The sequence below is a fragment of the Acomys russatus genome, chromosome 28, assembly GCF_903995435.1.
Source record: "Acomys russatus chromosome 28, mAcoRus1.1, whole genome shotgun sequence".
In the NCBI taxonomy this organism is placed as follows: domain Eukaryota; kingdom Metazoa; phylum Chordata; class Mammalia; order Rodentia; family Muridae; genus Acomys; species Acomys russatus.
The window spans coordinates 309234-335922 of NC_067164.1; the positions used below are offsets into that span (position 1 = coordinate 309234).

General features: G+C 41.5%; 1 protein-coding gene across 1 annotated transcript in view; it reads right to left on the minus strand.

The window, feature by feature from the left end:
- Corin (corin, serine peptidase) overlaps positions 1 to 26689 on the minus strand; it is a 247726-nt gene that overhangs the window by 61135 nt on the left and 159902 nt on the right. Inside the window, exons 7-10 of the mRNA XM_051170139.1 lie at positions 16735 to 16842; positions 14452 to 14562; positions 12069 to 12185; positions 9425 to 9532 (exon numbers count right to left, since the gene is read on the minus strand). Coding sequence (XP_051026096.1) covers positions 9425 to 9532; positions 12069 to 12185; positions 14452 to 14562; positions 16735 to 16842 — 444 coding nt within the window. The remainder of the gene's footprint in view (positions 1 to 9424; positions 9533 to 12068; positions 12186 to 14451; positions 14563 to 16734; positions 16843 to 26689) is intronic.

Consider the following 26689-nt stretch of genomic DNA (forward strand, 5'->3'; position numbering starts at 1 on the left):
ATGAATTTTGTCTTGAGACTAGGACAGCGTTTCCCACAATTTCTGAAAACCTAAACATACTTCTCCCACTTTTTACTATGTACTTATGTAAATGAAGACAGAACATGTAGGGAATTACAAAATTAAACACGGGCCAACTTTGAAAAGCATTAACGATGTTCTACGTCTTACAGTATCACTTGGTTTGGGGCTGGTTGCTTTGCTGCTGTTTACTTTTGTTCATTTTCTAGCTGTGGTTACCCAGGAACACATTCTATAGCCAAGGTCTTTCTGCTTCACCCTTCTAACTTCTGGAATGGCAAGTGTGAGGCACAACACCCAGTTTTATACCAAATATTCAACAAATATTTAATTTTCATGTAAAAATAATCCCATTTATTTCATCAGTATTCAAATTCATTTCTATCTCTAATAAATGGTAAAGATTTTTACATGTATATGCATACCAAAGATTTGTTTTAAAACAAGTTTCTTTATCAGTTGTTACTGGTAAATATTCAGTTTGTATTCCTATTTTCTATACCTATATACCTGAAGTTGGAATTAAAACCAAAAAAAAAAGCAGTTGTGAGAGGAAAAGTTTAAGAAGCCTGGAGACTGAGTAGCAAAAACCAGACCTTAAGTAGTCCAAGACGTTTATTTATGGACATCAAAACCAGGGACTCAGCTACAGAAGAGCCATGAAAAACCTGTGTTAATTTCTGTGCACGGCACTGCCAGCAGTGTTCCGCACATGCATTTTAGAAAGTCTTTTCTCATTCTTGTAAATTGAGTTAACTTTTTCTGAAAATGACTCTTTTATCATTCTTTTGTTCAGTCCCCCTTTTTCTTCTGATTTATTCATTGCTTCTAAAATAGTATAGACTGCATTATCTGCACAAACACTTAAAAAAAACAATGAGGTTTGTTAAATAGGCAATTAGACAATTTCTGGATATATGCTTTCTTACTGACCAATGAATTTAAAGACAAGGCTACAATATGTTAGCTTAAGAAGAGACTGACCTGTCGGGTGCTTCTTGCTAATGAGGATAAAACACAAAGATGCTAGCTTGCAACCTAAGGCTACTTTACTCCTTTAACAACAGCCCAACTTTCCCGTTTATGACTATGGCATCAAAAGCTCTTTGCTGTGGTCGGTTCTATAGTGCCTTGAATACCAATATTTCCAGAAGGATGCGTCCTCATGCAGCCTGTTTGCTCCTCTCCTCCTCCACCTTTTCCTGATGTCATTCACCCACATGGGACATGCACTTATAGAACTCAGTGCCAGGTATAGCCTGTCTCCATGTTCCTCAGGAAGTCATCTCTTCTTCAGCATCCTAATCTCAGGGTGCATGATACTACTTCCAGGGGGCCTTCCTGACTGAGGGCTCCTCCTATTCTTCCTGAAGAGTGTGAGGGTGCTCGTGTTCTAGGCATGTCCAGCTCATGTCCACCACACTGCTGTGGTCCTCCTTGGCCTACTCTTGCCTCCTCCACATCAGTCTGAGATTTTAAAAAAAATGACCTTCGTCTCTTGACCTCAAAGAATAGAGGAAGGAAAAGAGGAGGGAATGTGTCAGGGATTCTTCTAAGCAGTGAAAAAGAAAAGGCAGTGTCCTTCCTATTTTGGAACTCCGCAGTCTTGATAGAGGTGAAGACACACACACTGACTGCAGAGCATGTGACCAGGCTAGGATAAAGTTTGCATGGACTGTGCTCCACTCACCCCTACGTCATAGGCAGGAGCTCTAACCCCTAATGGTACTGCACTTGCGGATGGGGTTTTGAAAGGTGATCAGACTTAGATGCAGTATAAATAACAAGAGAAAGCTCACTGTGGCATTAGCATCCATAAAGCTAGTAGTCTTTTTTTTTTTTTTAACCACCATTGAACGACACAGCAAAACTGCAGCTGTTGGTGAACTATAAGGTGAGCAAGCCCTCCTGTGAGGTGAGATCTGATCTGCCAGGACCTTGATTGCAGACTTCCATCTTCTTGAACTGTGGGCCATACACATTTGTTGTTTGTGCCCCACAGCTTATGGTACTTGGTGACAGCAGCCTGAATTTACTAACACAAGTGGCATTAATCAGAGTGTTAGGAGCTCAGAGGGACAGCACATGATGACCGAGAGAGATTCAAGCCTCTTAGACAGGTGAGTTTGGGCAGGTTTGAGGGTAGGCAGTAGAGGCTTCCTGTCCCCTTGAAGATCCCAGAAGATTGACCCTGAGGTAAGAGGGTTAATTAGACGTGTGTTATAAAATTGACCTAGGCACACCAAAGATTCCAGGCCTTATTATGAGCAAGTATTCAAATCATACTTGTTTGTATGAAAAGTGCTGTGATAAAAATAAATAAGAAGGACTAGGGTGAAATAAGCCTCGATACTACATATTAATCTAGAGACTATGAGAGCTTCATGGAGATAATATTCATAAGGAGCTGATGAGATTAAAGATGCCATGGACAAGATGTGCTGTGACTCAGTCTCCTGAGGGAGCCAGAACACCAGGGAACTGGCATTGTATTGGGGACAAATAAGAGATAAAAAGACAAGACACAGAAGGTAAGGGTTTGGTCCTTATTGTTTTCTTTATTTATGAAGGGAGGATGTAAAGGACCTTTTGTAGTCTCTCAAAGTCATAAGCTTAAATCCTCAGGGCCCTTGTGAGGTAACAAGGTCATGAGAGCAGTCTTTGGGAACTAGATTGGTGCCCCTACACAAGAGACCCCAAATGAATCTCCCTCTCTCATTCTGGCATGTGGAATACAAAGGGAAGTTGGCCTTCTGAGGCTGAGAAGCATCCACTGAGCTATGCTGGTACCCCGACCTCAAGCTTCCAGACCCCAGGACTGTGAGACGTTAATGCCTGCTATTTAAGCCAGTTAGTATACAGTAACTTATTATATCTGCTCAGAGTAAAGCAAACAGGAACTTTCACATTTTGTGGTTCAAAGATTTGCGATAAGACAGGGGGAGACAAAAAACAAAAGGCAAAAAAGGGGGAGAGAGCCTCAGAGAGGAAATGAGAGCGAGACGAGTGCGAGGAGAAGAGATAAGCGAGAGCCGTAGAGAGAGGAGAGAGAGAGAGCACGAAAAGAAAAGAGAGCGTAGATCGAAAACAGCGCATCTGCTCTTCGTTATAGATCATATATGCCGCCGCTCCCTCTCTCTTCTCTCTCTCTCTCCTCTCTCTCTCTCTCTCTCTCTACCTCTCTCCTCACTCTCACCTCTCCTATCTCTCATCTCTAGACTCTCTCTCCCTCTCTCTCTCTCTCCCTCCCTCTCCCAGAGTCTTTAGAAGAACGTAGAGCCCCTCATGCCTTTTCCTGCTCACATCATACACACAGGCACTTATTTATAAAGACAGATTAGCAGTTGCCAATGAAGAATCATATCATTCCCACTATTCTTTCTGTTGCTTTTGTTACAGGCTTCCTTACGTATCACAAACATCTTCAGTTGGAGGGACGTGGGCCTCCTTTCCTTCTTTCCTTTATATACTCAGTAGTTTTACAAAATGGCACTGTTCACACAGATGTCTGAGGCAATCCTTCCTTCTCTTACACATCCTTTCCCTCTCTTCCTTTACCACCCCACCACTGCCTAACATTTGTATCAGTGCGCTTCATTAGGTGATGAAAAGATACTATCCCGTGGATAATTCCTCTCAGCTTTGATATGTGGAGAAGACGTCACTTTTGGTTTGTCAAAACATAACTTTCAGTGCTTCACAGCTAAGGTTGATGACTAGATTACGTGATGAACATGTGCTATGCTGACGATCTTCACTGAGTGAAGTAAGAATTGGATTTTATGTTTTGCTCCCTTAAAAGGCATTCTTCACAGATTGCTGAACAAGTTAGACTCTTAGATACTCATCATCCAAATGCGGTTGCTTTGATCAGTAAGTATTTAAAGCTTAAACTTAAACACTGAACTTAATATGAAATAGTCACTAGAGGGCAGTCACGTCCCAAATGCAAGGATGCTTAGCATAGGTGGCTGGTCCTGCTTGCAAGTATTCGGTACAGATGCTCACTGGATCCTGTAGATAAGCTTTAATGAATATCTGTTTTTAAAAGCCTGGTGTCCTGACAATAGCATATCATTTTTAAAGTGTGCTACAAGAGTTGTTAAAGTCTACGTAAAGATGGGATTGTGAGCTACATATGGTGCAAAACTGTGACGTCACTGGAAGCTGTACTAAGTAAAAACCATTTATGGAAAAAGATGACATTTCCAACATCTAGTCACACTGACCAGATAGTCTTTGCTGCAAACGGTAAACCTCTATTTATCATTTTTCATTTATAACAGTCTATGAGCTTTTATAAAGTAGATATTCTTGCAACTACCATCCGGAACAAGTAAGCGAAAATTGGCATAAACTCAGACCTCCACCTCTACCCCTGTATATCCTGTCTTATTTCAACCTTCTCCTTTTTCTCCAGAGGAAAAACAAGCCTCACCGTTGTCACTATCTGTTTTTTCTTTACCATCATATTCTAGTTCAAGCTGGCCTGTTTTTTAAAAAGCTTGTCTTTCAATTATCTTAAATTCTTTGGTTTCCCACTCCATCATTTGTTTTTCTTTACAATTCACTGTTGAAAATCCCAGATTTGCTCTGATGGGCAGGTCGCACACCCCTTGTCCCACTCCCCTGACTTCCTGAACTTTAGACTTTGGCTGCAGAATCAGGAGGGTTGCCTAGGCTTTGGGTGTTTGCTAGGACTGTAAACAGCTGCTGTGTTCTCTCCTCAGCAGGCACACAATGTCTGATTCCCCCTTAGTATGACATCAACAGCTGCAGATGCCCCATGCTTTGATTCATTAATTAATAGTGCCACCCAGTCATAATATGTCAATTAATTAACTGCTTCTCACTTGGCAGGTGGGAACACTTGCAGAAAGACATCATTCCTCCTAGCAACTATTTGCTAGCAAGAGCTGAAGTCTTTAACCGTTTTGATGTGTTGCTTCTTGATCACAGCCCATGCTATTTGGTTTCTTCCAATTGGGATTTGCAAAGAGCAGACAGGAAATTTTCAATGAGAAGAAAGTTCTAGGGCAAAGTTATTCACCCCTTCCTCTTCCTCAATGTTCAGTTAGAGCCTTAGTAAGTGGAATAGGTGAGTTGCCATGTTGAAATAAAGAGAAATAGAACACCAGGGGATCATGACAGCCACACCAGGTTTTGTGGGGTCTTGATGAACATGGGTAGGAAAAGGAAGAGACAACCATAGAGATTACTCTTCCCATCTGGTTCCTCTAGTTGCCTGTGTTATATATTCCATGAGAAAAGAGTGATGTGTTGGTTTCTTTGTGCTATGAGAACATCATTCCTACTCCTATCCTTCAGTTTGCTCCCTGCGAGGCATGGAGATGTCAGGGTTCCAGGAAGGCACTGAACGGAAGAGTCCAGGCTAATCAAAGCTATTACTGTGATGGCTGAAGCCTTTCCGTACATTGTCTCATTCACACAGATGTAAACTTGCGGTTGTTTGCCTGTTTGCTTGTTTGTTTGTTTGTTTTTTGTTTTGTTTTTGTTTTTTGGTAATGATAGGCATTTGTGGTAATGGAAAGTAAGCCATTGGCTTTCTCTAGAGCAGTGGTTTTCAATCAGTGGGTTGAAACCCCTCTGGGAGTCAAATGACCCTTTCACAGGAGTCACCTAAGACCACCAGAAAACATGTGTATTTATATTACAATCTATAAGAGTACCAAAATTGTAGTTATCAAGTAAGCAATGGAAACACTTTTATGGTTGGAGATCACCATCACATGAGAACGGTATTAAAGGGTCAGAGCATCAGGAAGGTTGAAAACAACTATTATAATGAAAAATTACAGAGAAATATGAAAACTTTTCATATCTAGTGTCAAAGAAGGCACAAATTCTGTAGCTTAGTCACAAACAGACCACTAGGGCAGTCACAAGGAGTTCCCTGAGGACATCTAAATTATCCTGAGACCTGAGTCCTACACAACGCATCTTCAGAGACCGTTGAAGAGCTGTGTAATTTTTATTATATGGCAAGAACTAGTGTCTTCAGAGACTGGAATCCAAAAAAGTTTGGTGAAATTCTGGCTCTGCCGGACAAATATCAACCTTCTTCATTCACAATGTCAAGGACTGCAAACTAAACACGGCACTGTTTATTCACTTATGCTAAGTAGTCAGCTTTAATGATGAATTCCACTGTCTATGTGTCTATTCATTCATTTTCCTCCATATCCTAAGGTTCAACTTTGCACCAAAGAAGAGACAGAGCTGTGTATTTAATCCTAGGACTCAGGAGATAAAGGGCAGCAGATCTCTACAAGTTCAAGGCCAGTGATGTCAATATAGAGAGTCCCAGACTAGCTTGGCGAAACCCTGTCACAAAAAAAAAAAAAAAAAAAAAAAAAAAGAAAGAAAAAAAGAAAAAATAAGGGGGAGGGAGGGAGGGTGAAAAGAAGAAATAAATGGGCAGCTTTGCTTGGAATAACCTCCTACCTATCTATTATTTCTTGTTCTCTTTGCAAGCGTCAGTTGGAAGAATCAAACATCATGGAGATGGGGTGGGTTAAGAAGATAAACACCATTGATGTTGATGATGTTAAGCACCATAGGATAATCACATTCCATGTATATGTACAGTTTTATAAGAAGGAATGCTACGTATCCACCTGTACAGAGAACCGAGCACACATAATCCACCAATAGGCTCCTTGAGAGCTAGCTGGAAGTCAGGTACAGATAGTGCTTTCAATAATGGAAGGACCAATGCCTAACCCAGTGTGTAACCCTCAGAAGATATGATCTTTGGGTGTTTGCTGTACATGGAAAGGAGTTAGTGGAGATGTACGTGGAAATGAAGGTTCTAGGGAGAAGCTAGGGAAAATGAATGTTGGAAGAATATGAAAAGAACAAAATAGTAAATGTGAGTGAGGAGAGTACATAAATTCCATACTAGAATTTATCTCCAGTAAGCCAGGGATATGATTCTTTTCTTCTCCCTTAAAGAGACATTGTCCATTCTGGTGCCTGGAACCTTGCACACTCATTGCAAGCTCTGCTTAATGTATAAACCAGAGCAAGCTACTTGCCCTTTTTATCACTCGTTTTTGTATGACATTATATAAATTTTCAGATTTCTGAGATATTTTAGAAGTTTTCTGATATATATTTATTTCTATTTAATATGTATGGATGTTCTGTATACCTGTATGCCTGTGGACCATGTGCATGCAGGGCCCACCGAGGCAGAAGAAATTATTGGATTTTGCTGGACTTGCATTACAGATATTGATGAGCCACCATGTAGGAACTGGGAATTGAACCCAGGTCTTCTGGAAGAGAAGCCAGTGCTTTTAACCACTGAGCTATGTCTGTGGCCCCTACATTTTTAGATTCTGAAGTGTTTCAAATGTAAAGAAAACAAGAGAGCATATTCAGTCTCTCTCTTTCCCACATATGACACATGTGACCTTTCTTTGTTTGCATTTTTAGTCTAACAGTGTTGTTCCATGTCAAATAATATTGAAAAGTTTAACAATAAAAAACACTTGCCTTTGACATGATCATCATGCTTCAAAATTATCCAACATTTAAATTGTAATGAAAATAAATCATTCTTAAAAAATATCCAGACCTGATTGTGACATAAATAGGCACAACGGACCCAGAACACATGCACGTACATCTTTATATACAAATCTATAGGTTGGATATGCCTGGCTGAGAGAGTAAAGTGGTCAGGGCATCTTCTTTCATTTTTATTTTATCTTATCACTTAAAAATTAGTTTTGAAGACAATGCTCATATATCCCAGGCTGGTCTCCTATTCACCAAGTGGCTAAGGATGACCTTGAACTTCTAATCTTATTACCACTACTTACAAAGTGCTGGGCTTATGACCATGTAAGAAGGTAGGTGCTAACAATTGAAGCCTGGGAACTGTGCATGATAGGCAAGCACTCTACAGTCTGAATAGTGCTCCATGTCCCTGCTAGTACATCTTCTTAGTGACAGACTAATAACTACTCTTCTCATACAGTGTTATAGTTTGCCTGCACTGAAATCATGAAGTTTAATCCCATTGTAAACCATTCAGAGTGAAGAGTTTTAATCAAACAAGGATGCTTAGAAGTGGCACTTAGAGGAGTGATAGGAACATCAGGCTTGATCCCATGACTGAGCACTGGGGGCCTGGCTAGGAGTCTAGAAATCTCTTTTCTGTCTTCATGGGATGGCTTATGCTACACTGGTTTTTGAACAGTAAAAAGGGATATAGCCATATGGGGCCCCTCAAACTTAAGCCAGAACTGTGAACAAAAGGAACCTCTTTTCTTCGTTAATGACCTAGTCTGTGATATTGAGTCACTAGCAACAGATAGATGGACTAGTATAATACCTGGGAGAAACTGTCCCCTTACATGAAAACAACAGAGGCCTGAGGGGTTTGCTTTCAGCCAAAGCAGTTTCTTAGCAACCATGAGCACTGATACACTGTGATATAAATCACCTCACGTGTCACAAGGCCACTGAAAGTCCATGGCCTCAAAGCTCCCGATGGCCTTAATCGAAAGGGTATGTGATCTGAAGTAGCTCTCTTGATAGCTGAAATCTGACTGACCTGCTTCTAAGCTTTTAGCCCCAAGCTGAGGATGAACAGACAATTAATTACTCCAAGTGAAAGAAGTGAGTGTGATATAATAACTGAGCTGTGGGGGAACAAATCATTTCTTTTATATAAAAAAAAATCAATCTTTAGAAGTTTTCTAGTTAAGTTAAAATTTCCCATGGGAGTTGATTTGATATTCTTCATTCTAGCCCATTCTGTCTTCTCTCAGCTAATCTCTACGGAAAACTAATTGAGACAGTCACCTGCTTTCGCCATTGGAGCCACCGCATTACCAACTAAACAGATTAACACAATGATTCCCAGACTATGATAGTTCACCGACATGTCTGGAATTGTGAGAATGCATCTATTGATAAAAATGGACTGACCAAATTCATGTGACTATTGGAGTGAACCCCCTATCTGCTTCTTGGATGAAGTCTCCAGTTTGGAAGCTGTGCTTTAAAAGTAGGAGGAGGAAGAGGAGGAGGAGGGAGAGGAGGAAGATTGCATCTGCCTGCAGATGGAGCTGTGAAAATAATTTATAGGGGCTGATGTTGAGGAGAAAGTAGAGGTAATGGCATTAGCAATTTGGATTGTTGGGCCCATCCACAACCACACATTTGTTTCTTATTTAGTTAATGAAGACCATTTTGGTTCTTTTCTGCTACCACATGCAACCTTTGAACAAAAGAAAAAGGCAAAGATATATACTTTTTTTTTTTTGGAGAGAGTCCAAGCGTCAGGAGTTTACAGCAATGTGGAAGGAAGAGAGAGGCTGGATGGCTGTCTGTCCCAGAGACTGCCCGCATCAGCTGTTGTACTTACTACAGTTACTCAGGCTGCTGTCTGAGTCGCATGGAGAGTTACCAGCACAGGAATGGAGGCAGGAGCTGTCGAGGCAACCTTGATCACCTTCTGGACATGGCGTCTGACCTGTGGAAAGGGAAAAGGGTTTTCATCACCTGCCAATCTCCAAGCCTCCATCTGAAGGACTGAGAATGCATCCTGGAGCTGAGGGGCAACACAACTTTAATTTCCTTCCAATCTCCTTCCAAATATTGAACACATATGGAGTAGGTATGCTCTGGGTTCATCCTCCCATCAACTAAGTGTAGCCCAGAATCTGAAAGAATTCTGTACAAATGAACAAAAAAGAGGCAAACCCACACTAAAAGAGAAAAACAGATGGTTGCCTCTAATGGGGAAAATGGATTCTGTTTTTACATAGGTGCCTATACATCACAAAATAAAATGCAAGTGATGTGAGGCCTGGAGGGTAATACAAAGATATTGACAGTCTAGTAATGGCATCTTAAACTCCAACTCTCCAGTTTAAGGAAAACACTTTCCCTGGTAATCAACAGGGCATCAATGTGAATACCCTATTGCAAAGATCCTTTATCACAGTGCAAGTCTTTCACAGCTGCTACCCAGACGTTTATTATTCCTGGAAAGCATCATCAGCCAAGTTCTGATGACCTAACATCAGGATTTCTTCTTCCCAAATGAGTGGCGGCAGCGGCAGCAGCCTTTGCCCTGATGGCTTTTCCTTAAGGAATGTGGAGAGGAAACTGCTTCTGCCATTTATTTCCTGGTCATTTGTAGATTAAGTGGATAAAGTAATAAATTGCTACCCATTCTCTTTCCATCTCTCCCCCATTACCATGGTCAATTACTTTCAGACATGTCATCTGGAATCCCAAATATCTTACAAGGCACCCTTGAATAGAAGTAGCCACAGCGTACATATATAGCCATGATTATTCATAATTCTAAGACAACGTGTATTATGCCAAATCTTCCCTCCAGCCCCTCTAGTGTGAAATGTTATTGTCACTTTTCATAAAAGATGTCACTGTTAAAGCCATTGGGTATTTTTTTCTCCCTCAAGGCAACCTTAAATATTTTTCATAAGTTTAAGCTGTTTGTGACATTTTACAACATTAGGTATTCAACAGTTCAGCAAATATTAAATGCCTGCTTTGTGGCAAGTCTCGGCATCAGCAGGAATGGATTCTGAAAGGCAAAGGGGCGTGGCCCCTTCTGTGCAGCCTCTCTAAATCTAACGAGGCCTCGTGAGCAACATCTCATGAGGCTGTGAAGACACAGCTTTACCAGAGGTGTCTATGAAGAAAAGCTGAAGGCGACTAGGTCAGGAGGGCAAAGCTGCCCAAGGAAGGGTTTCAGGCGAATGGGGTAAATTGTCATGAGAAGGAGAGAAGGCTTTATGAGCACAAAAGCAACAGGGAAAGGCCCGTAGAAAAACTCACAACTTGGTCTTCACTCTGTATGGAGGCTAAACACACCTTCCACTTCCTATCTCAAGACCACGGTCCATGTGGTGCGGGGTCTGCCGTGCTCTTCTGACCTCCCCTCTGCCTAGAGAGCACACCTCGTTCTTTAGCTCGATGCTCTTGTGTGTTTCCACCAAGCATTTTCCAGGAGCTCTTTGCGAAGCTTTCACAACACAAAGAGAAACATAAGCACCCTGCATTCTTTGCAGCCTGTGCGGCACGGTTGGATATTGGCTGTAAGCCAATTCATCTCATGAGACTGTGAGCGCTATCAGTTGTTTTGTTAGCTTGAATTCCCAGGAGAAAAATGACCCCATATTAGCCGTGTACCCACAGGCAATATTTATCCAGCTTTTCCCCAGGCACTTGCCCCACACAGCACTTATCATTATTGGAGCTGATGTGAAAACAGTGACCCAGAAAGATGAGTGACTCACAGCCACCCAGCTCGCACGGAATAGCATGGAGCTTAAAGCTCACCATCAAGGGTGTATCTGCCACACACATTCCCACTGTGCAATGCTGCTACCGTATGAACTGATACGGGGGTTATTAAGTTTGGGGATATTCCATCAGCACCATGCTGGGAGGTTTTCATACAAATCAGGTCCTAAAATAATCAGTGTGTAAGTTGCTTTTTTTTTTTTTTTTTTTTTTTACACAGAAATGATCAAATTTAAAACCCAAGATGTTTAATTTCTTTTTTCTGTTTAAGTTCCATGCATAGATATTATGTTCATTTTAAAGTATATTTAAATCTGTTGCTTGGCAATGTGAAACATTAAACTGCTTCTGTGAACATGGCCAAATTAAGATGCAGTTACATTTAATTTCATGAGCCAATTCATTCTATTTGGAATCTAATCATATTTAACTGTGTGCTGCAGGCAAAATTTTCTCTGTATTAAACTTATTAAAGAGAAGTCTCCATAGGAGGCTCAACAGAATCTGAGCACGTGACTTCACCTCTAGCCTGAATTCTTAGGAAGGTGTTTCCAGCCTGTGCTGTTTAGGCATTATATATTTACCAAGAGAAAAGGTGACTAGACAGTCTGGAGTCATCTGTTCAGAGGAAATCCTGCTTAAGCAACTTCCAGATGTTTTGCTTTGTTCCCGCAAAGAAAGACCCACCAAGGCAAGAGTGGTCTGGGGTCTGGGGACCCTGGGACACTCACTGTCACTGCAGTTCTCCTCGTCACTCCCGTCTTTACAGTCTTCATCTCCATCACACTGGAAGGGGCTGGGGATGCACTGCCCACTTCTGCACTCCACCAGGCCCTGGCTGTGACAAGCTAGGGAAGGCCAGAAAAATAGACGTCTTGTTTATGGATTCTTCTTACTTTTCATTCAAAGAAGGCCCATTTATCAGGCACCACCAACAAATCATATATTGGGCATACACAAATGGATAAAGTACTACTTTTTAAAAATGCAGCCTACTTTTTTTTTATTCCAGGAATTTCTAGAATGGAGGGGTATTTCCCCTCATTATGAAAGAGCACTTACTAAGAACTGGGTGCTGTTCAATGACACCGGACAATGATAAAAATCCACAGTTATGTGGAGAGCAGGGACTGACTCCGACATGAACTCTGGTGCCCCATATTTGACCACCTCCCCTTTGTGGGGAGGCCTAAAGGCACTCAAAGAAAGAATAAACAGGCTACCAAGATGAGACTTGATAGCCTAAGACCATATAGTGGGGGAGGAGGTCCCCCTTGGTCTTAGACCTAGGGTAGGGGAATAGGGTGAAAGCAAGAGGGAGAGACGAACAGTGATGGGATACAAGTGATGAGATAACAATTGAGTTGTAATCTGAATAAATTAATAAAATTAAATTTTTTTTTAAAAATTGCATTTGATAAGGGATGTGTTTTGGGGCAAGAACTGTGGCAGATGTGTCATGTATGTGATAGTTCATATATGTGCTGTTACGGGCTCGTAAACAGATGTTACAGCCCTTGTTTGACAAATGAGGGGACCGAAGCTGAGAGAACACAACACTCATTCCTATGATGCCTGGCTGCTGGGAGGCAGAGCAAGAAAAGGCAAGCAACTTTGTCTGTCTCCACACCCAAATCTTCCATTCCACAGCTCCCTAATCTAATGTTCCAGTGAAAGAAGCCCCATGGTCTAACTTATTTATGGCTGGTATTTGAAAGGAGGGTGTCTGGTTACCTTTAGTTTCCTGATTCTTATGATTCCTCAAAACTCTGTACTTCCTCTGAAAGCATTAGAAACCCTGGTCTTCACTGACCTGACATCTAACATTAAGACTCACTTCTTGAATCAAGGCTTTTCACCAGATGTGTTTTATTTGGCCATCATGGCCTTGCTCTCCCCCATACACTACAACAGACACTCTGTCCCATTGGATTACAAAACAAGGACTTCAGATTAAGTAGGAAAAGAGAAAGCCAGGCATCATGTTTATGTAACTTTTTATACAGCTTTTTTATGTCAAAGTATAAACTGTGCTATCTACACTTCTATTTTTGCCTCAAAATATAAGCCAAGTAAACATGCAACTTCATGTGCAACATCTATGGGCTCTGAGGTTACAGATTCAGCTAATAAAAAATAAAAAATATTGGGGCAACCATTCATACTAAACATGTACAGTCTATTTCCCTTGTTATTACTTCTTAAGCAATTCAGTATAATAACTGTTTACAGAACATTTACATTGTCCCGTGTGTTATAAGTGAACTGGAGATGTCTTAAAGTACACAGAGAAGTGAGTAGATTAAACACAATTACCCATGCCTTTCCATATCAGGCACCTGAGCATCCTGAGATGGTGATATCCACCCAGTGTGCTGTAATCAATCAGATGCCACAGGAGAACAGTGCACCAACCCTTTCTACTAAGTGAACTAAAAAGTTTGTTCAAATATATGTGAGACATAGGATTGTAATCATCTCCGGTCAGTTGTGCTATTTCAACATGCAACTATTACTATTAACTTTTTTTTTCATTTATGTCCTCTGAGGGATACCATGTTTTCCAAGAGGAGAAATGGGCTTAACAATCATACTTGTCACGGGTTGATGTGAAAACAAGTTCTCGTTTATTAGAATCATAGCCTACTCTAAAATGGTAATTACTCTCACACACTTTCTGTGTTACTGCAGGAGCCTAACAGGCTCCCTTTTCTCTGGCACTCCTCCCACAGTCCTCCACAAATGGCCCTCGAGAACATGCTTGGAGGCTTAGCTGCTTATGTTTAATTTACAGAGAAAGGGGGTTCCATGGTCTCTGGGAAGAGAATTGCCCTTGGAAAAGTCACAGATACATGAAGTAAGCATGAAGGGCGAGAGAAAAAGCAAACACTTCTGGGCCAGGTCAGCTAATTTAAACTTGCACTTTAGAGGCTCGAAGTCAGAGCTATAGGGTTCCTGTTCTCACATCTCTTGAATGCTATATTCATAGACAGACAACAGAAATCAGATAGAACCGAGGCTTAAGAATAGTCCTCCCTGGGTGCTGATTACACTATGGACTTTGATTTCAGTATGGTCTAAAGGAGCAAAGTGAGACTTCTTGGGGGAACTCACAGCAGTTGACCTCGTCAGATTTGTCCACACAGTCATGGTCCCCATCACACACCCACTCAGCCGCAATGCAGCGCCCGTCTCCACAGCGATACTCTTTTGTCGGATTGCAGTCTGAAGAAAAGGGCACCTCATGAAGATGGGGAGAAAGAGCATGGGAAACATTTAGATTTGTGCTACTCACAGTTCCAGTCAAAGAGAATCTCACAGTTCCAGTCAAAGAGAATCTCTCCTCTCACCCCAGTTCCATCACTAATGTTCTTAGGATGGATCCGGCCAGGTTCAAATGCTACTTTCCACCATGTCCAAGGCCAACAGTCCACATTTCTGTGGGCAACGGCTCACCTGTTCTTCGGGACAGGTGTTCTAATTATTGGCATGTTTTGTTTTGTTTTGTTATTTAGAAAGAGAACCTATAACTTTTACACTGAGTCAAGTGAACAGAGTAAGCTGTGAGCTTCGGGATGCAGATGGCTGGTTGATGTGTCTATAAAAGGTCCGCTGTGTTCCTAAAAATCACATCTCCCTGGCAAGCTGGAAAGATAGGACTCTTGTTTTGTAATCCCTCCTGATGCTAAGCCTAGGTTTTCTACTGGATTATCTTAATCTATAGCTCATGTTTGAAAGAACTGCTAAGCAAGGAAGGAAAATCGTGATTATTTTTAGGATTCCTTTGCATCTGGACACATACTCTGCCTCAATCCACACATTCTTGGAATGTGGCAAGAGGGAAGATGAGGATTTTGCTACATGACAAGTTTCCTCTCATGAAGGGAAGAATTCATAAACTGCTTTGCTCTGAGGGGTTTTAGAACATAAATATAACAGCTCTATGAAGGATATGGATTGACAAGGAACAGATGCAATAATGAGAAAGTTTTATGTGTCTCCATGAATGTGGCCATTGTCATAACCTCCTGAGCAATAACGGGCCACAAAGGGTATTTTACAGAAATAAAGCAGAGAATATGGAAGGCATGTTGAGGAGAAAAGAAGGAACCACAAGAAAGGATGCTTGGGCATAGGATCTACCCATGCCCAGGCCACCAAAGACATAAAATAGAGTGGAGAATGGTCCAAGGGAGGACTATAATTTTGCTATTTAATTAGGACATCTTGAAAGCACAGACCTTGTGATATCTGCTTATCTTCAGAGGCCTTTGGTACTAACAATCCTTTTTAACACATGGACACTGTACACTAACATGCCCAGATTCCTGTTCCTACTGTGGCACTTTCACTACCTCCCTTTTCCCTTACTTCATTGGAAAGCAGATGGGTGTAGGTTGGATGAACTGTAAGAGTTCTTCGCACTATATTATATGATGGACAGGATTACAGTTGTCTCCATCCTTTACACTATATACAGTCCCATATATATGTGTGTAGATATAGATATGTAGATATATACATATAATCTCTAGTGAGTGGTTTGTACACCTAGAGTTTTTAATATTTCATGGATTCAATGAGGGGAAGTTAGACAATACTTTCCCAGCTTGGGGCTATTTTATGACCATCTCTACTCCAAAACTTTCTTAGCTCTGCACTCCGAACCCTTCTAGCATCCCATCAGACAGTCTGTAATGTTGACCATTGTCCAACATTTGTCTTAATTCCAGCTTGCCCTTTGGTACACATTACAAAGTTCCTACTGTCAATAACCTATTGCATAAAAACGTAAAGTTGATCACAAAGCTATAAAGATCAATAAGCGAGACTTATTTTGATGGTTTAGAGTCAAAAGATACGAGGCAGACTTGAATATGCTCCTTAAAAGGAAGGTTTGTGTTTGGAAAGACAAGAGCTCATCATGCGTATAAAGCCAATCTGTCATTTTAACCCTTGGTAAATACGCCACGCAAGGAATCACTACAAGTGCATGGAACTCAGATACTCTTGCGGGGTGGGAGTCTTTGGTCACATGCTATACTTCATAATATATCCCTCAGGAAAGTTTTGCTCAGGAGCTCAAAACCCAAATATGAAACAGCTCTAGCCAGAGGAGAAATAAAACATGACACAGAAAAACACTAACACTGTAACAACTCCCTTGCCTTCCACCTTACTTCCTCAATATGCCCCTTGTGTGACTGTTAGGTGAACTGGGACCAGTGTTTGGACAAACTCTCCTTTCTAAAAGAGGAAGGAGTTTGTTGTTGTTTGTCTTATTTTGTTTTGCTGCCAAAGAGCCTCTAGATATTTAGGAGACAGACAGATTTGTGTCCGTGGTCATGAATATCTGTGGTTTCTAATGACATCTTTTAAGGGATCGATGCTACTTACCGCAGTTTTGCTCATCGCTCAGATCCCCACAGTCATCATATCCATCACACACAAGGCTGTGATTGAGGCACTTGCCTGTGTGACAGTGAAACTGATCCTCGCTGCAGTCTGCAAACAAGGGAAGTCATAAATGCGTTATCAGAGCAGCACACTATAGTGGTATCTAACTCAACAAGAGCCAGGGTGGAAGGGGAACCATGATGTTGGACTGACCCATGCCTATTGTCTACTAGGTAAGGAGTCAGAGAAGTTCAAAGGCTGCCAGAACCCCTAGAGAGCCAGGACCAAGCCACTGTGACTCCCAAGTCAGGTACTCCTAGCTCTGTCTGAAAGTCTGTCTCGCTTCTACTTTATGTTTCCTGAAAGGTCTTTGGTAATCAAAGATGAGAGAAAAAGGACCTTCCTGGATCACCATAGTAAGTAATATAGTCTATGTTTACCCAGAATGGGTGGCTTTGGTGAAAAATGCATAGCTCTTTAATAAACACATCTCCTTTACAAGGAAAATCTGAGTTAATATAAACATAGTGGAGCAATATTCCACCTATAATGTAGTGTTGTCATTTCGTTCTGCACCAACATCACTACTTATGTCACTGGGTGTTTCATAGCACAATTCTCAAGTAAGCAAGCACTTTCCCAAGATGCTGGTGGCAAGATGAGAATAAGTGATGTGTAAAACTTAGGAGATTATATTTAATGTGGAAATAAAATACATGCAGGGAAATTGCTGATAAAGGCTTTAATAAAGAAACCTTTTTGAAGATTCACAAATGACTAAAAAGTACATTAAAGATGGTCAACATTCCTGGCTGTTAAAGAAAGGCAAATCTGGACCAAACACACACACACACACACACACACACACACACACAATTTGGTTGGGCATGGTGGTGCATGCCGTTAGTCCCAGCACTTGGGGAGGCAGAGCAGTGGATCTCTGTGAGTTCAAGGCCAACCTGGTCTGCAAAATGAGTCCAAGATATCCAAGGTTACACAGATAAAACCCTGTCTTAAAAAAAAACCAAAACCCAAAACTCAAAAAAAATCTGTTATGTATTCAATGCCTATAACCAAGAAAGCAAAATAGTAAATCTAAGTAATAGTTAATTATTTTGTAAAACAGGAACTCCCACGTTCTGCTTCATAGGATATAAAGGGACTCCATTATGGAAAGAGTTTGGCAGCTTCTTATGAGGGAACTGCAACCTCATCACACAACTAACTCATGTTTTCTATTTCTAAGACTCTGTTCAAGAGGAATGAAATATGAGTAACCCAAAGACTTGCATGTGAATTTTCACAACAGCTTCACTCATCATATCCCTGAACTGGAAGAAGTGCAAGTGTTCCTCAGCTAACAGATGGACAATGAAACAGAGTACATGCTTACACTGGGACCCTATCCGGAGATTAAAGAAATCAATGCCTAGTGTATCGTGGGGCTGTAATGGCCCAGAATTACAGTGCAAGGGTGGAGGAGAAATTCAACCCAGATACTTCAGATGAAGTTGGCAGGTGTTGGCTCCCTGCCCCCTCCCAACCTGGTTCCAAGTTGGGTGCCGTCAACCTTAGTAAGAATTTACTACCCTGACTGTTATCAGGGTTCACTCTTTGTTTGATCTTCCTTATAAGATTTCCGCACCTCACCCTGCACCTGGCCCCAGAGTATGCCAATACAGTATCTTCCAACACCCCTGTCCTAGCTAATTGTACATGGCCACACAAACCTTACCCCACAGACCCTGGCCACCTCCCTAGGAGCATAATTACCCACCCACCCCGAAATAAACATGTGTTCTTTGCCCAGGCACTTACTGCCTAACCAAGCTCCTGCCTGCATCCACACTCCCTGGCCAGGCTTCGCTCCCTCCACTCCAGCCTGGTGCACAACAGGTCTGGATACCCCAGGAGAGAAGTGGCAATGGAGCAGCAGTACATGTGACAGGATTGGTTAACCTCATAATGCTATCTTAGTGAAAAGAATCAGAATCAAAGTCTTCACACTATATGACCCATCTATGAAATTTCCAGAAGACAGCAAAGTTATAAAGACAGATTTCAGAGCAGTGATTTCCAGTGGACGGTTAGGAGTGGGGACTCACAGCAGAAGGGTAGGATGGAAAATTGGAACAAACTTAAAAACATTGATGATGGTTGTACAAGTCTATAAATTCACTAGTGCCTAAGGGGTGAAATTTAGAGTATATAAAGTATACCTCAAAGAACTTCTATGAAACCTTTTGCCCCATGTTTTGTAACTGGATCTCAGAAATGCATTATCTTTTTCCTCACTAAAACTAAATTAAGTATAAAAGTAGGTTATTATGGGAAGGTTGTTTTCCCTCATTTAAAATGAAAAAGAACAAGATTCGGCTTATTCAGGTTGGTGGAGACCATGAAGGGTGAGCAGCGTCTCGGTGGAGTGGATGCAGTGACACATCTAGCATGTTTCAAGTAGGGGAAATACAGAGAACAGATGGAGGAGGTAAGGGAGGGCGGCTGCTGAGGACCAGGGATTCCGTGTGCAGCCCCCACATCTCCTGAACTCCCGATGATTGCCTCACATCCCGGATGTGGCGAGCATACTTTAGTATCACAGGCTAAGCTCAATAACAATTATTACCATCCCAAACCTTTGCCACCTGTTTTCCAACCTCCCTCCAAGTCCCGGTGTCCTAAAGCTCGATAGGGTGACTAGAGTCCGTGATAACAGTCAGGGAGACGGAAGAACAAGCATGATGAGAAGGTACCAAATGCAGAGACATTAATCATTATATAGCATGCATAGACATTACTGAGCTACCACATCATATTAAATAAGTGTATGCAAGTGTTATGTCAACTAAAGATGAGAGGTCCTTGTGATCGATCAGTTGAACAGTTCTTATGCATCTATTTCAAGAAAGCTTTCTGTGAGGAACCATCTTAGCTTTTAGTAACTCTTCATATCAAGAATATATATATATATATATATTCGGTAACAGCTTGGGAGAACTGGTTTGTTTATTGGGAGATAGGGGAAGGGAGTACTTATGTGCCCGGAGAGGTGCTCAGGGTCTCTGGGGCAAGTGTGTGTGTGTGCGCGCGTGTGTTCGTGTGTGTGTTTGTGTGTATGTGTGTGATAGTTACACCTGTACAGACATTTTAATCACTCTTTTTTTATTTCTCCCAGACTAAATAATATTCAAACAAGGATGGAATAATAAACAACACTAAGAAGATATGCCAGTCTTCTATTGATAGTCCTGTTTCTTCCTGTGCGACACAGGGCACATTTTTCCCATGCTGCACCTCTCTTCTGAGTGAGGTGTAGGACAGCTGAGCCCAGGGAGTTATGACCCTGCTTTTGATATTTGCAGGGCACATTAGGGAGTGTGCACTGAGGTGTGTATAATTCTTTGAAAATGTTTAAAAAGTCTTTTCATTTTTCTTTTGTTTTAATCAAATTGTTCTTAGGATGTCTTGAATTAATTTGGTAGGACAAGCATTAGGCAGGGAAATAGGCTTTTCAACTTACTCTTCAGTGTTAGAATCCATGCATCCCCGGGGAGGAGAGGGGAAGATTGGAGACCGTGAATAAAATTCTTTTCAAGCAGCATGTTTTAGCTTTTTTTTCCTTACGGTAGGAGCACCAGGGAATCAAATATTCCTTTGAGAATCTGATCGACCTAAGAGCACACCAAAAATTTCCAGAAGTTTCTGCATCCTCTGTGAAAACTATTTTGGATCTTTGTTATTCATACTAAAACACTTCATCAGAGTTGTGGGTTTTTTTTTTGTTTTTTTTTTTTAAGATTAACTTTGTCCTTTGTTAAACTACCTCAGAAACAGAGAGAACATAGGCATTTAAAAGGTAATATTCATATAGTTGCAAATTCAGCTTCCATTGTCAGGACCTCCCCAGTGAGAAGAGCCTTTCAGAAGCTAGATTCCAAATTAGCTGCACTTAAAGAACAGCCTGTTACTTCCGTATGGCCCCTGAGATCAGTAAACATTCAAAACCCTAACCAAGCGCACTGCACAGCCAGAAACCCACAGCAAACAGCTAAGATCACAGTAGCTCCTTCTATTGGAGTAAATGTTTATTTGCGCTGGAAAGAGATGTGGTTGTGCAATTTGGGGCCGAGAAATCACAATTTTCAAAAGGAGCTTGCTGTGATTTTTCTTGTTCAGTTCAAGCATAATTTTTGCCCGGACCTTAGGTGTTTTTATGCCTCCAGTTTTTGTTTTGTTTTGTTTTGTTTTGTTTTAACAGAGAATTTGCTGGAAAAATGACTCTTCTGAAGTTCTTCCAAGTAAATATTTACTTCAGGCTGGCATCTAATAAGCACACTATTAACCTTTGTCCTCCAAAATTATCATTAAGTTAAACCTGAACACCAAGAAACAGAAAGCCTTTTTAGCAAGCCTTTCTTCAGTTTGCCCAGCCTCCCACTCTATAAACATAAGCTGATTTGCCTCACTTCCAGAAACAACTGAGGAAGCTTAGCTTTCATTCACAGGACTCTAGAGGGCAAAGGTCATTTCATACCTTCTCGCTGTGAGGTGACCAGAGAGGTTAAAAGACTTCCCTGGCCCTGCCTCTTTCCTAACAACCCTGTAGGAAGAGGCCTGCCTCAATGAATAGATGGATTTTTTTTCTCATGCTGACTCTACCTCTGGAGGAGGGTACCCCCCTTCCCTCCTCCCCCACCACCACCTCCCACCCTCCTCCTAGCACCTTAGATGCAGTAATTCATGGTTGCGTGGGACTGGATGCTTAGCAGCATCCCTGACTGAGAGCCATAGACACCGGGAGCATCCCCCTCATGTTGCAAAAACGTCGTCTACAGGTTTGAGAACCACTGTCCTAACACACAAACACGGGACAGCTTAAACCTCTGTTGTCCACCAGCCTTTCTCCACATCCTTGTTCATAGCAACCCTGTTTTCTAATTATAGGATCTAGTGTCACTGCATTTATACCATCTTGTCTGGTTTTACAATATTTCCTGAATTATTCTCAGCAAATAACATATGTGAAATGTCATTTTTACTGTCTGATTTAACCATTAAGGCTTAGTGGTATCAGAGAAAGACTACGAAATACTATATTCTGGGCATGGCGCAGCTACCGTAGTCTTGAGATCAGACCCCCTGCCTGCACTGGACCTGCCAACAATCAGTTATGAAGAGTGGAGGGATCATAGGGCTAGACAAAAGTCTGACTACTGAAAGGTTCTGGATGGGTGGAAATCATTGTTTTCAACAGCCTTCCATATAATGACCTCACCAAACTGATGGGTAATTCCAAATGTTCAGTCACACAGATAGCACTAATTAAACTCAGGGCCCCACAAGACAAAGCAAAAAGCCACCAATGTGCAAGGGGAATGTGTAGGGAAGAGGGGGTTAACATGGATAGAAGGTGAGAGTAATTAGGATGCACTTAACATGTGAAAGAAAATGCCAAAGACAATTTAATAACAAAAAAGAAGAAAGATGTAATGTTCTTTGTGTTTGTGTATTTGTCCCCTGACTAGAACAAACATCTGTGAAGAAAGCAACTATGATGCCACATATCTACTCACTGGGATGCTATGTCATGGTTCATGGATAGCTGAAACATAAGGATCCAAAACTGCATGGGGGAGTCAGTATTTCCATAGAGCCACTACACTAAGTGACCTTTTGCAAACATTTGAAGCACTTTCCTTACTTGTCAAATGAGATGCTTTCATTATTCAAATAGAAAGCTTTCTGGTATTTACATGCATTCTTCTCTTAGGAAAAAAGATTTCTATAAAACAGGTTACCAGAGACATGTTGGTGGTAAGCACTCACTTTCTCGTTATCTTATTATTGTCCTCTGTAGGGGGCGCCATTGTGCTCCACTGCACTCTTCTTCCAAGCTACTCTGCCTCATCTCCGGGCCAGAAAGTCACCAGCCAGCCAATCACATTGCTATCACCTCTGAGACTATGAGCCAAACAGCCAACACCCAGACAAACACCACCCCAGCCCAAAACAAAACCCTCACTCCTTTTAAATTGTTTCTCTAGAGTATTTGTGTCAGTCATGAATAATACAAGGGTAGTGGCAGAGAGGCTACCTTAACTCCAGAGACAAGCACCACCACAGTCATAAACGTCAATGTTCTTGGTGAGTTGTGCCATGACTATACAGGTTGTATATCCAACAACTCAATTCTAGAGATAATCTTGTTTCTATTTTGCCCATGAAGAAATGGAGGCAAAGAGAGGTAAAATTGTGCCCAAGTTAACAGAAACAGGAATGGCACGTATAGACATATAGGAAAGTGGGTGGACAGACTCTAGGATGTGCAATACGGACCACCATATTGTATGGCACTCCTTACAGTTAGGTAACCACTGTTATCAAAAACAAACAAACAACAAAACCATGTTCACCATTTTTACCCAATGTTCAGAGCAAATGGTCTCCAAAAGTATGTGATGCATGTTATGTGCCAAAAAAAGAATGTAGTTACACCACTATGAACAAGTCCAAGCAGGGTCAGGTCTGATTAGTGTTTAGATGGGTAAACTTTTTAACTACTTTTGAGCTAAATATGTGAACTGTTTTCTTTGGGGCTTGTTATTTTTTTTATTTTATGTGTATGAGTGGTTTACTTACATATATGTCACATGCATGTTTGGTGCACTTGGAATCCAAAGAAGGGCATCAAACCCCCTGGAACAGGGGCAATATATGGTTATAAACTACCATGTGGATGATGGGAAACAAATCTGGATCCTCTTCAAGAACAATGAGTAATCTTTACTGGTAAGCCATTCAGCTTTTTGGGTCATTTAAGCAGTATATGCCTATGAACACCTGTTCTGTGCCAGTATTTGCAGCCCCTGCCTCAACTGTTCTTTGAGATGGTTACCCACTTGAAAGTCTATGGTATGTTAGTGACAAAAGAAATGAGCTATCTTCTGGTCCAGAGTCTATGTGTTGGATTACCTGGCCAGCTGCACAAAAGCACTTCTACCTAAAACTCACCTCCAGGCCAAGCATTCCTTCAGTGGGGGAGGAGGTGTTTCCTGGGTGCTAATGCAGTCAGCAGAGGAAAGCCCAGGTTATAGACACAGCCTACCTTGAATAGAAGCATGAAAAAATTTTAAGTTTTCCTAATTTTTCCAAGAATCTTCCTGTTGTGAAACTAAGATTGTTCTGGGAATAGTGTTTTCAGTAAATCCTAAAGAATAGGCTGGCATACAAAACAAAATTAGCTAGAGAAAAAAAAAGGCAGTAAGCAGTCAGGGCTACGTACAGTGATGCTGTGGCAGTCAGTTACCCCCCAGGGCAACCAGAAAAAAAACAGTTTCTTGCCATAGGAGGGATGAGATTATCTGAACTTGTGTGAATAAGAGCAACTCAAAAGCAGCACATACGACAGAAACAATGTCAAGTTTGGAACTTTCAGGCTGGAGAGATGGCTCAGAGGTTGAGAGCGCTGGCTCCTCTTCCAGGGGTCCTGAGTCCAATTCCCAGCACCCCCATGGTAGCTCACAACCATCTATAATAAGATCTGGTGCTCTCGTCTAGCCTGCAGGCATACATGCAGGCAGAGCACTGTATACATAATGAATAAATAAATCTTTTCTTTAAAACAAGTTTGGAACTTTCACAACTAAGGGCAACTCCATCATTTTGATCACTGATAAATTTACTCATGCTCCAAGACGCTGCTGAATTTGAACAAAAGAAGGGTTCCTCTGACCTGACAGTTCAATCAACTCCTGTAGGTAAACACTTCTAGCATGGTTGACAGAGAATTTACCACAGGTACGTCCTTTCCCTTGCTTCCCATCTTGTGTAGCCATTGAGGTCTCCTCCTGCTGGAATACAGGAGCTGGGTCTTTTCTCCTGGTTCTCCCAGGGAAACGTCAGTCAAGCCTCTCCCCTCCTCAGGACCTGGGGCTGTGGTAGCACTCTCCTTTGCATGGTTCTCACCACAGGGAAGTAGCAACAGGAGAGTAGGGCCAGTGGCAAAAAAGCTCATGTTTACTGCATGTATTGTCCTTGGCTGGTGCCATAGTTTGAGCAGGACCCCTGGGCCCAGATCTGCTCATCATAATGTTCTTCTTGTAAGTTTCTAGGACCCTCTGGATCCTTCTACTTCCCCATTCTCCCATGCTTCTCTCACCTAGAGTCCCAATAGGATGTCCTCCACTCTGTCCCACTTTCCTGATAAGTGAAGACTTTCATGGGACATGCCCCTTGGGCTAGTGTCCAGACATAAGTGAATATATATCATTTGACTCTTTCTGCTTCTGGGTTAACTCACTCATTATGATCATATCTAGCTCAATCCATTTATCCACAAATTTCAGGAATTCCTTGTTTTTAATAGCTAAATAGTATTCCATAGTGACCATGTTCCCTGGATGGGGAGGCCTGGTGGCACTCAGAGGAAGGATTGCAGGCTACCAAGAAGAGACTTGATACCCAATGAGTATATACAGGGGGAAGAGGTCCCCCTCAGTCAGTCATACTGGAAGGGAGTAAGGGGAAAATGGGAGGGAGGGAGAAATGGGAGGATACAAGGGATGGGATAACAATTGAGATGTAATATGAATAAATCAATAAAAAAAATATTTTTTAAAAATCCAAAAAAATTTTTAAAAGCTCATGTTGAAATGCTGTACACACTGAATGCTCAAGCTCAGGAAATGCCCTCAGATGGTCAGAAATGGCAGCATGACAAACTTTATGTTTCACCATGGGTTTTCACAGAGACATTTGCTAAATGGATGCATTTTCTCAGTGGGCCAGACAGTGTCCTTTTGAAGGACGAATATGATGAGAGCCAGTAACCAATTTATTTAAAAAACTGCTCCCAAGGCACTGCTAGGTACCTTTCAGAACAGCATTACCTTCTCATTTAGTTGGTAACTAGGAAAATTGACTCCTTCAAATTATATTTTTAAAACTGCAGGAAGAAGCACTAACTATGTTGACAGTGCAATCAATGCTTGCTCAGCACCACAGAGAACAAAATCATGAAGCCAGTGGTGGCCCACTACAGGGGTAAAGCCACATGCTGACCTTGAATAATGCCCCAATACTGGCCACAGCAGGACACAAACAAGAGGTCCCATAAAATGGACATAACCCAATTGAACCTTTCAGAATTCCCTACTGGGGTCATTTTGAGCAGTATTTTCTGTTACTGTTATAACAATAGTCCTCAATGTAACTACATAGCCTAAAAATGTTTTACATGTAAATTTGTGTGCATGGGCTTTCCTGAAGAGAAAATTCCTGTTGTAAAAAAAAAATCAATAATTTACTAAAAATAAAAAGTTTCAAAATATATGTAGCACAACTTCATTTCTACCAAGTGCTAGGTATATTCAAAATAAATAAGTGTACATTAAGTAAAGATGAGAGTTCACAGGGGGAAGTTTGAAGACACATTGAGTTAAGCAAAAGTGACTTAAACTGCAACATTTCTCACCCCTTTAATATATCAGTGTGCATTGAAACCTTCTAAGATGTTAACATAGAGCCTGTCCTAACCATTTATTTTTTCCCCTCAATCATTTTTTTTGAAAGTCCAGTACTATGAAACCACATTTTGGTGAACAGTGCTCCTACACAATGACATGCCACCTGCCCCAAATTCCAGCAAATGAGCGTCCTGACCCCTTCTCACAGAGAAAAGCATTGACACCTGGTACACAGATCGGAGGACTCTGAACCCAGGCAGTAAGGTCAACTTCTCACAAAGGCTGGGTGAGTCCCCAGGGGGGAGGAAGCAGGGCTCTGCTGGAGCTAACTGAAATTAATTAAACATCAATGAAAACACCTGGACCACACCTGTAGGAGGTTGCTAATTCCTATCTCTGTGCCCCACCTTGTACCTTGTCTAAGACCTCTTTGACCAATAAAGGCCATCACACCTAGGCAGGGCAAATGGGATAGGCGTGGCTAAGGTTTC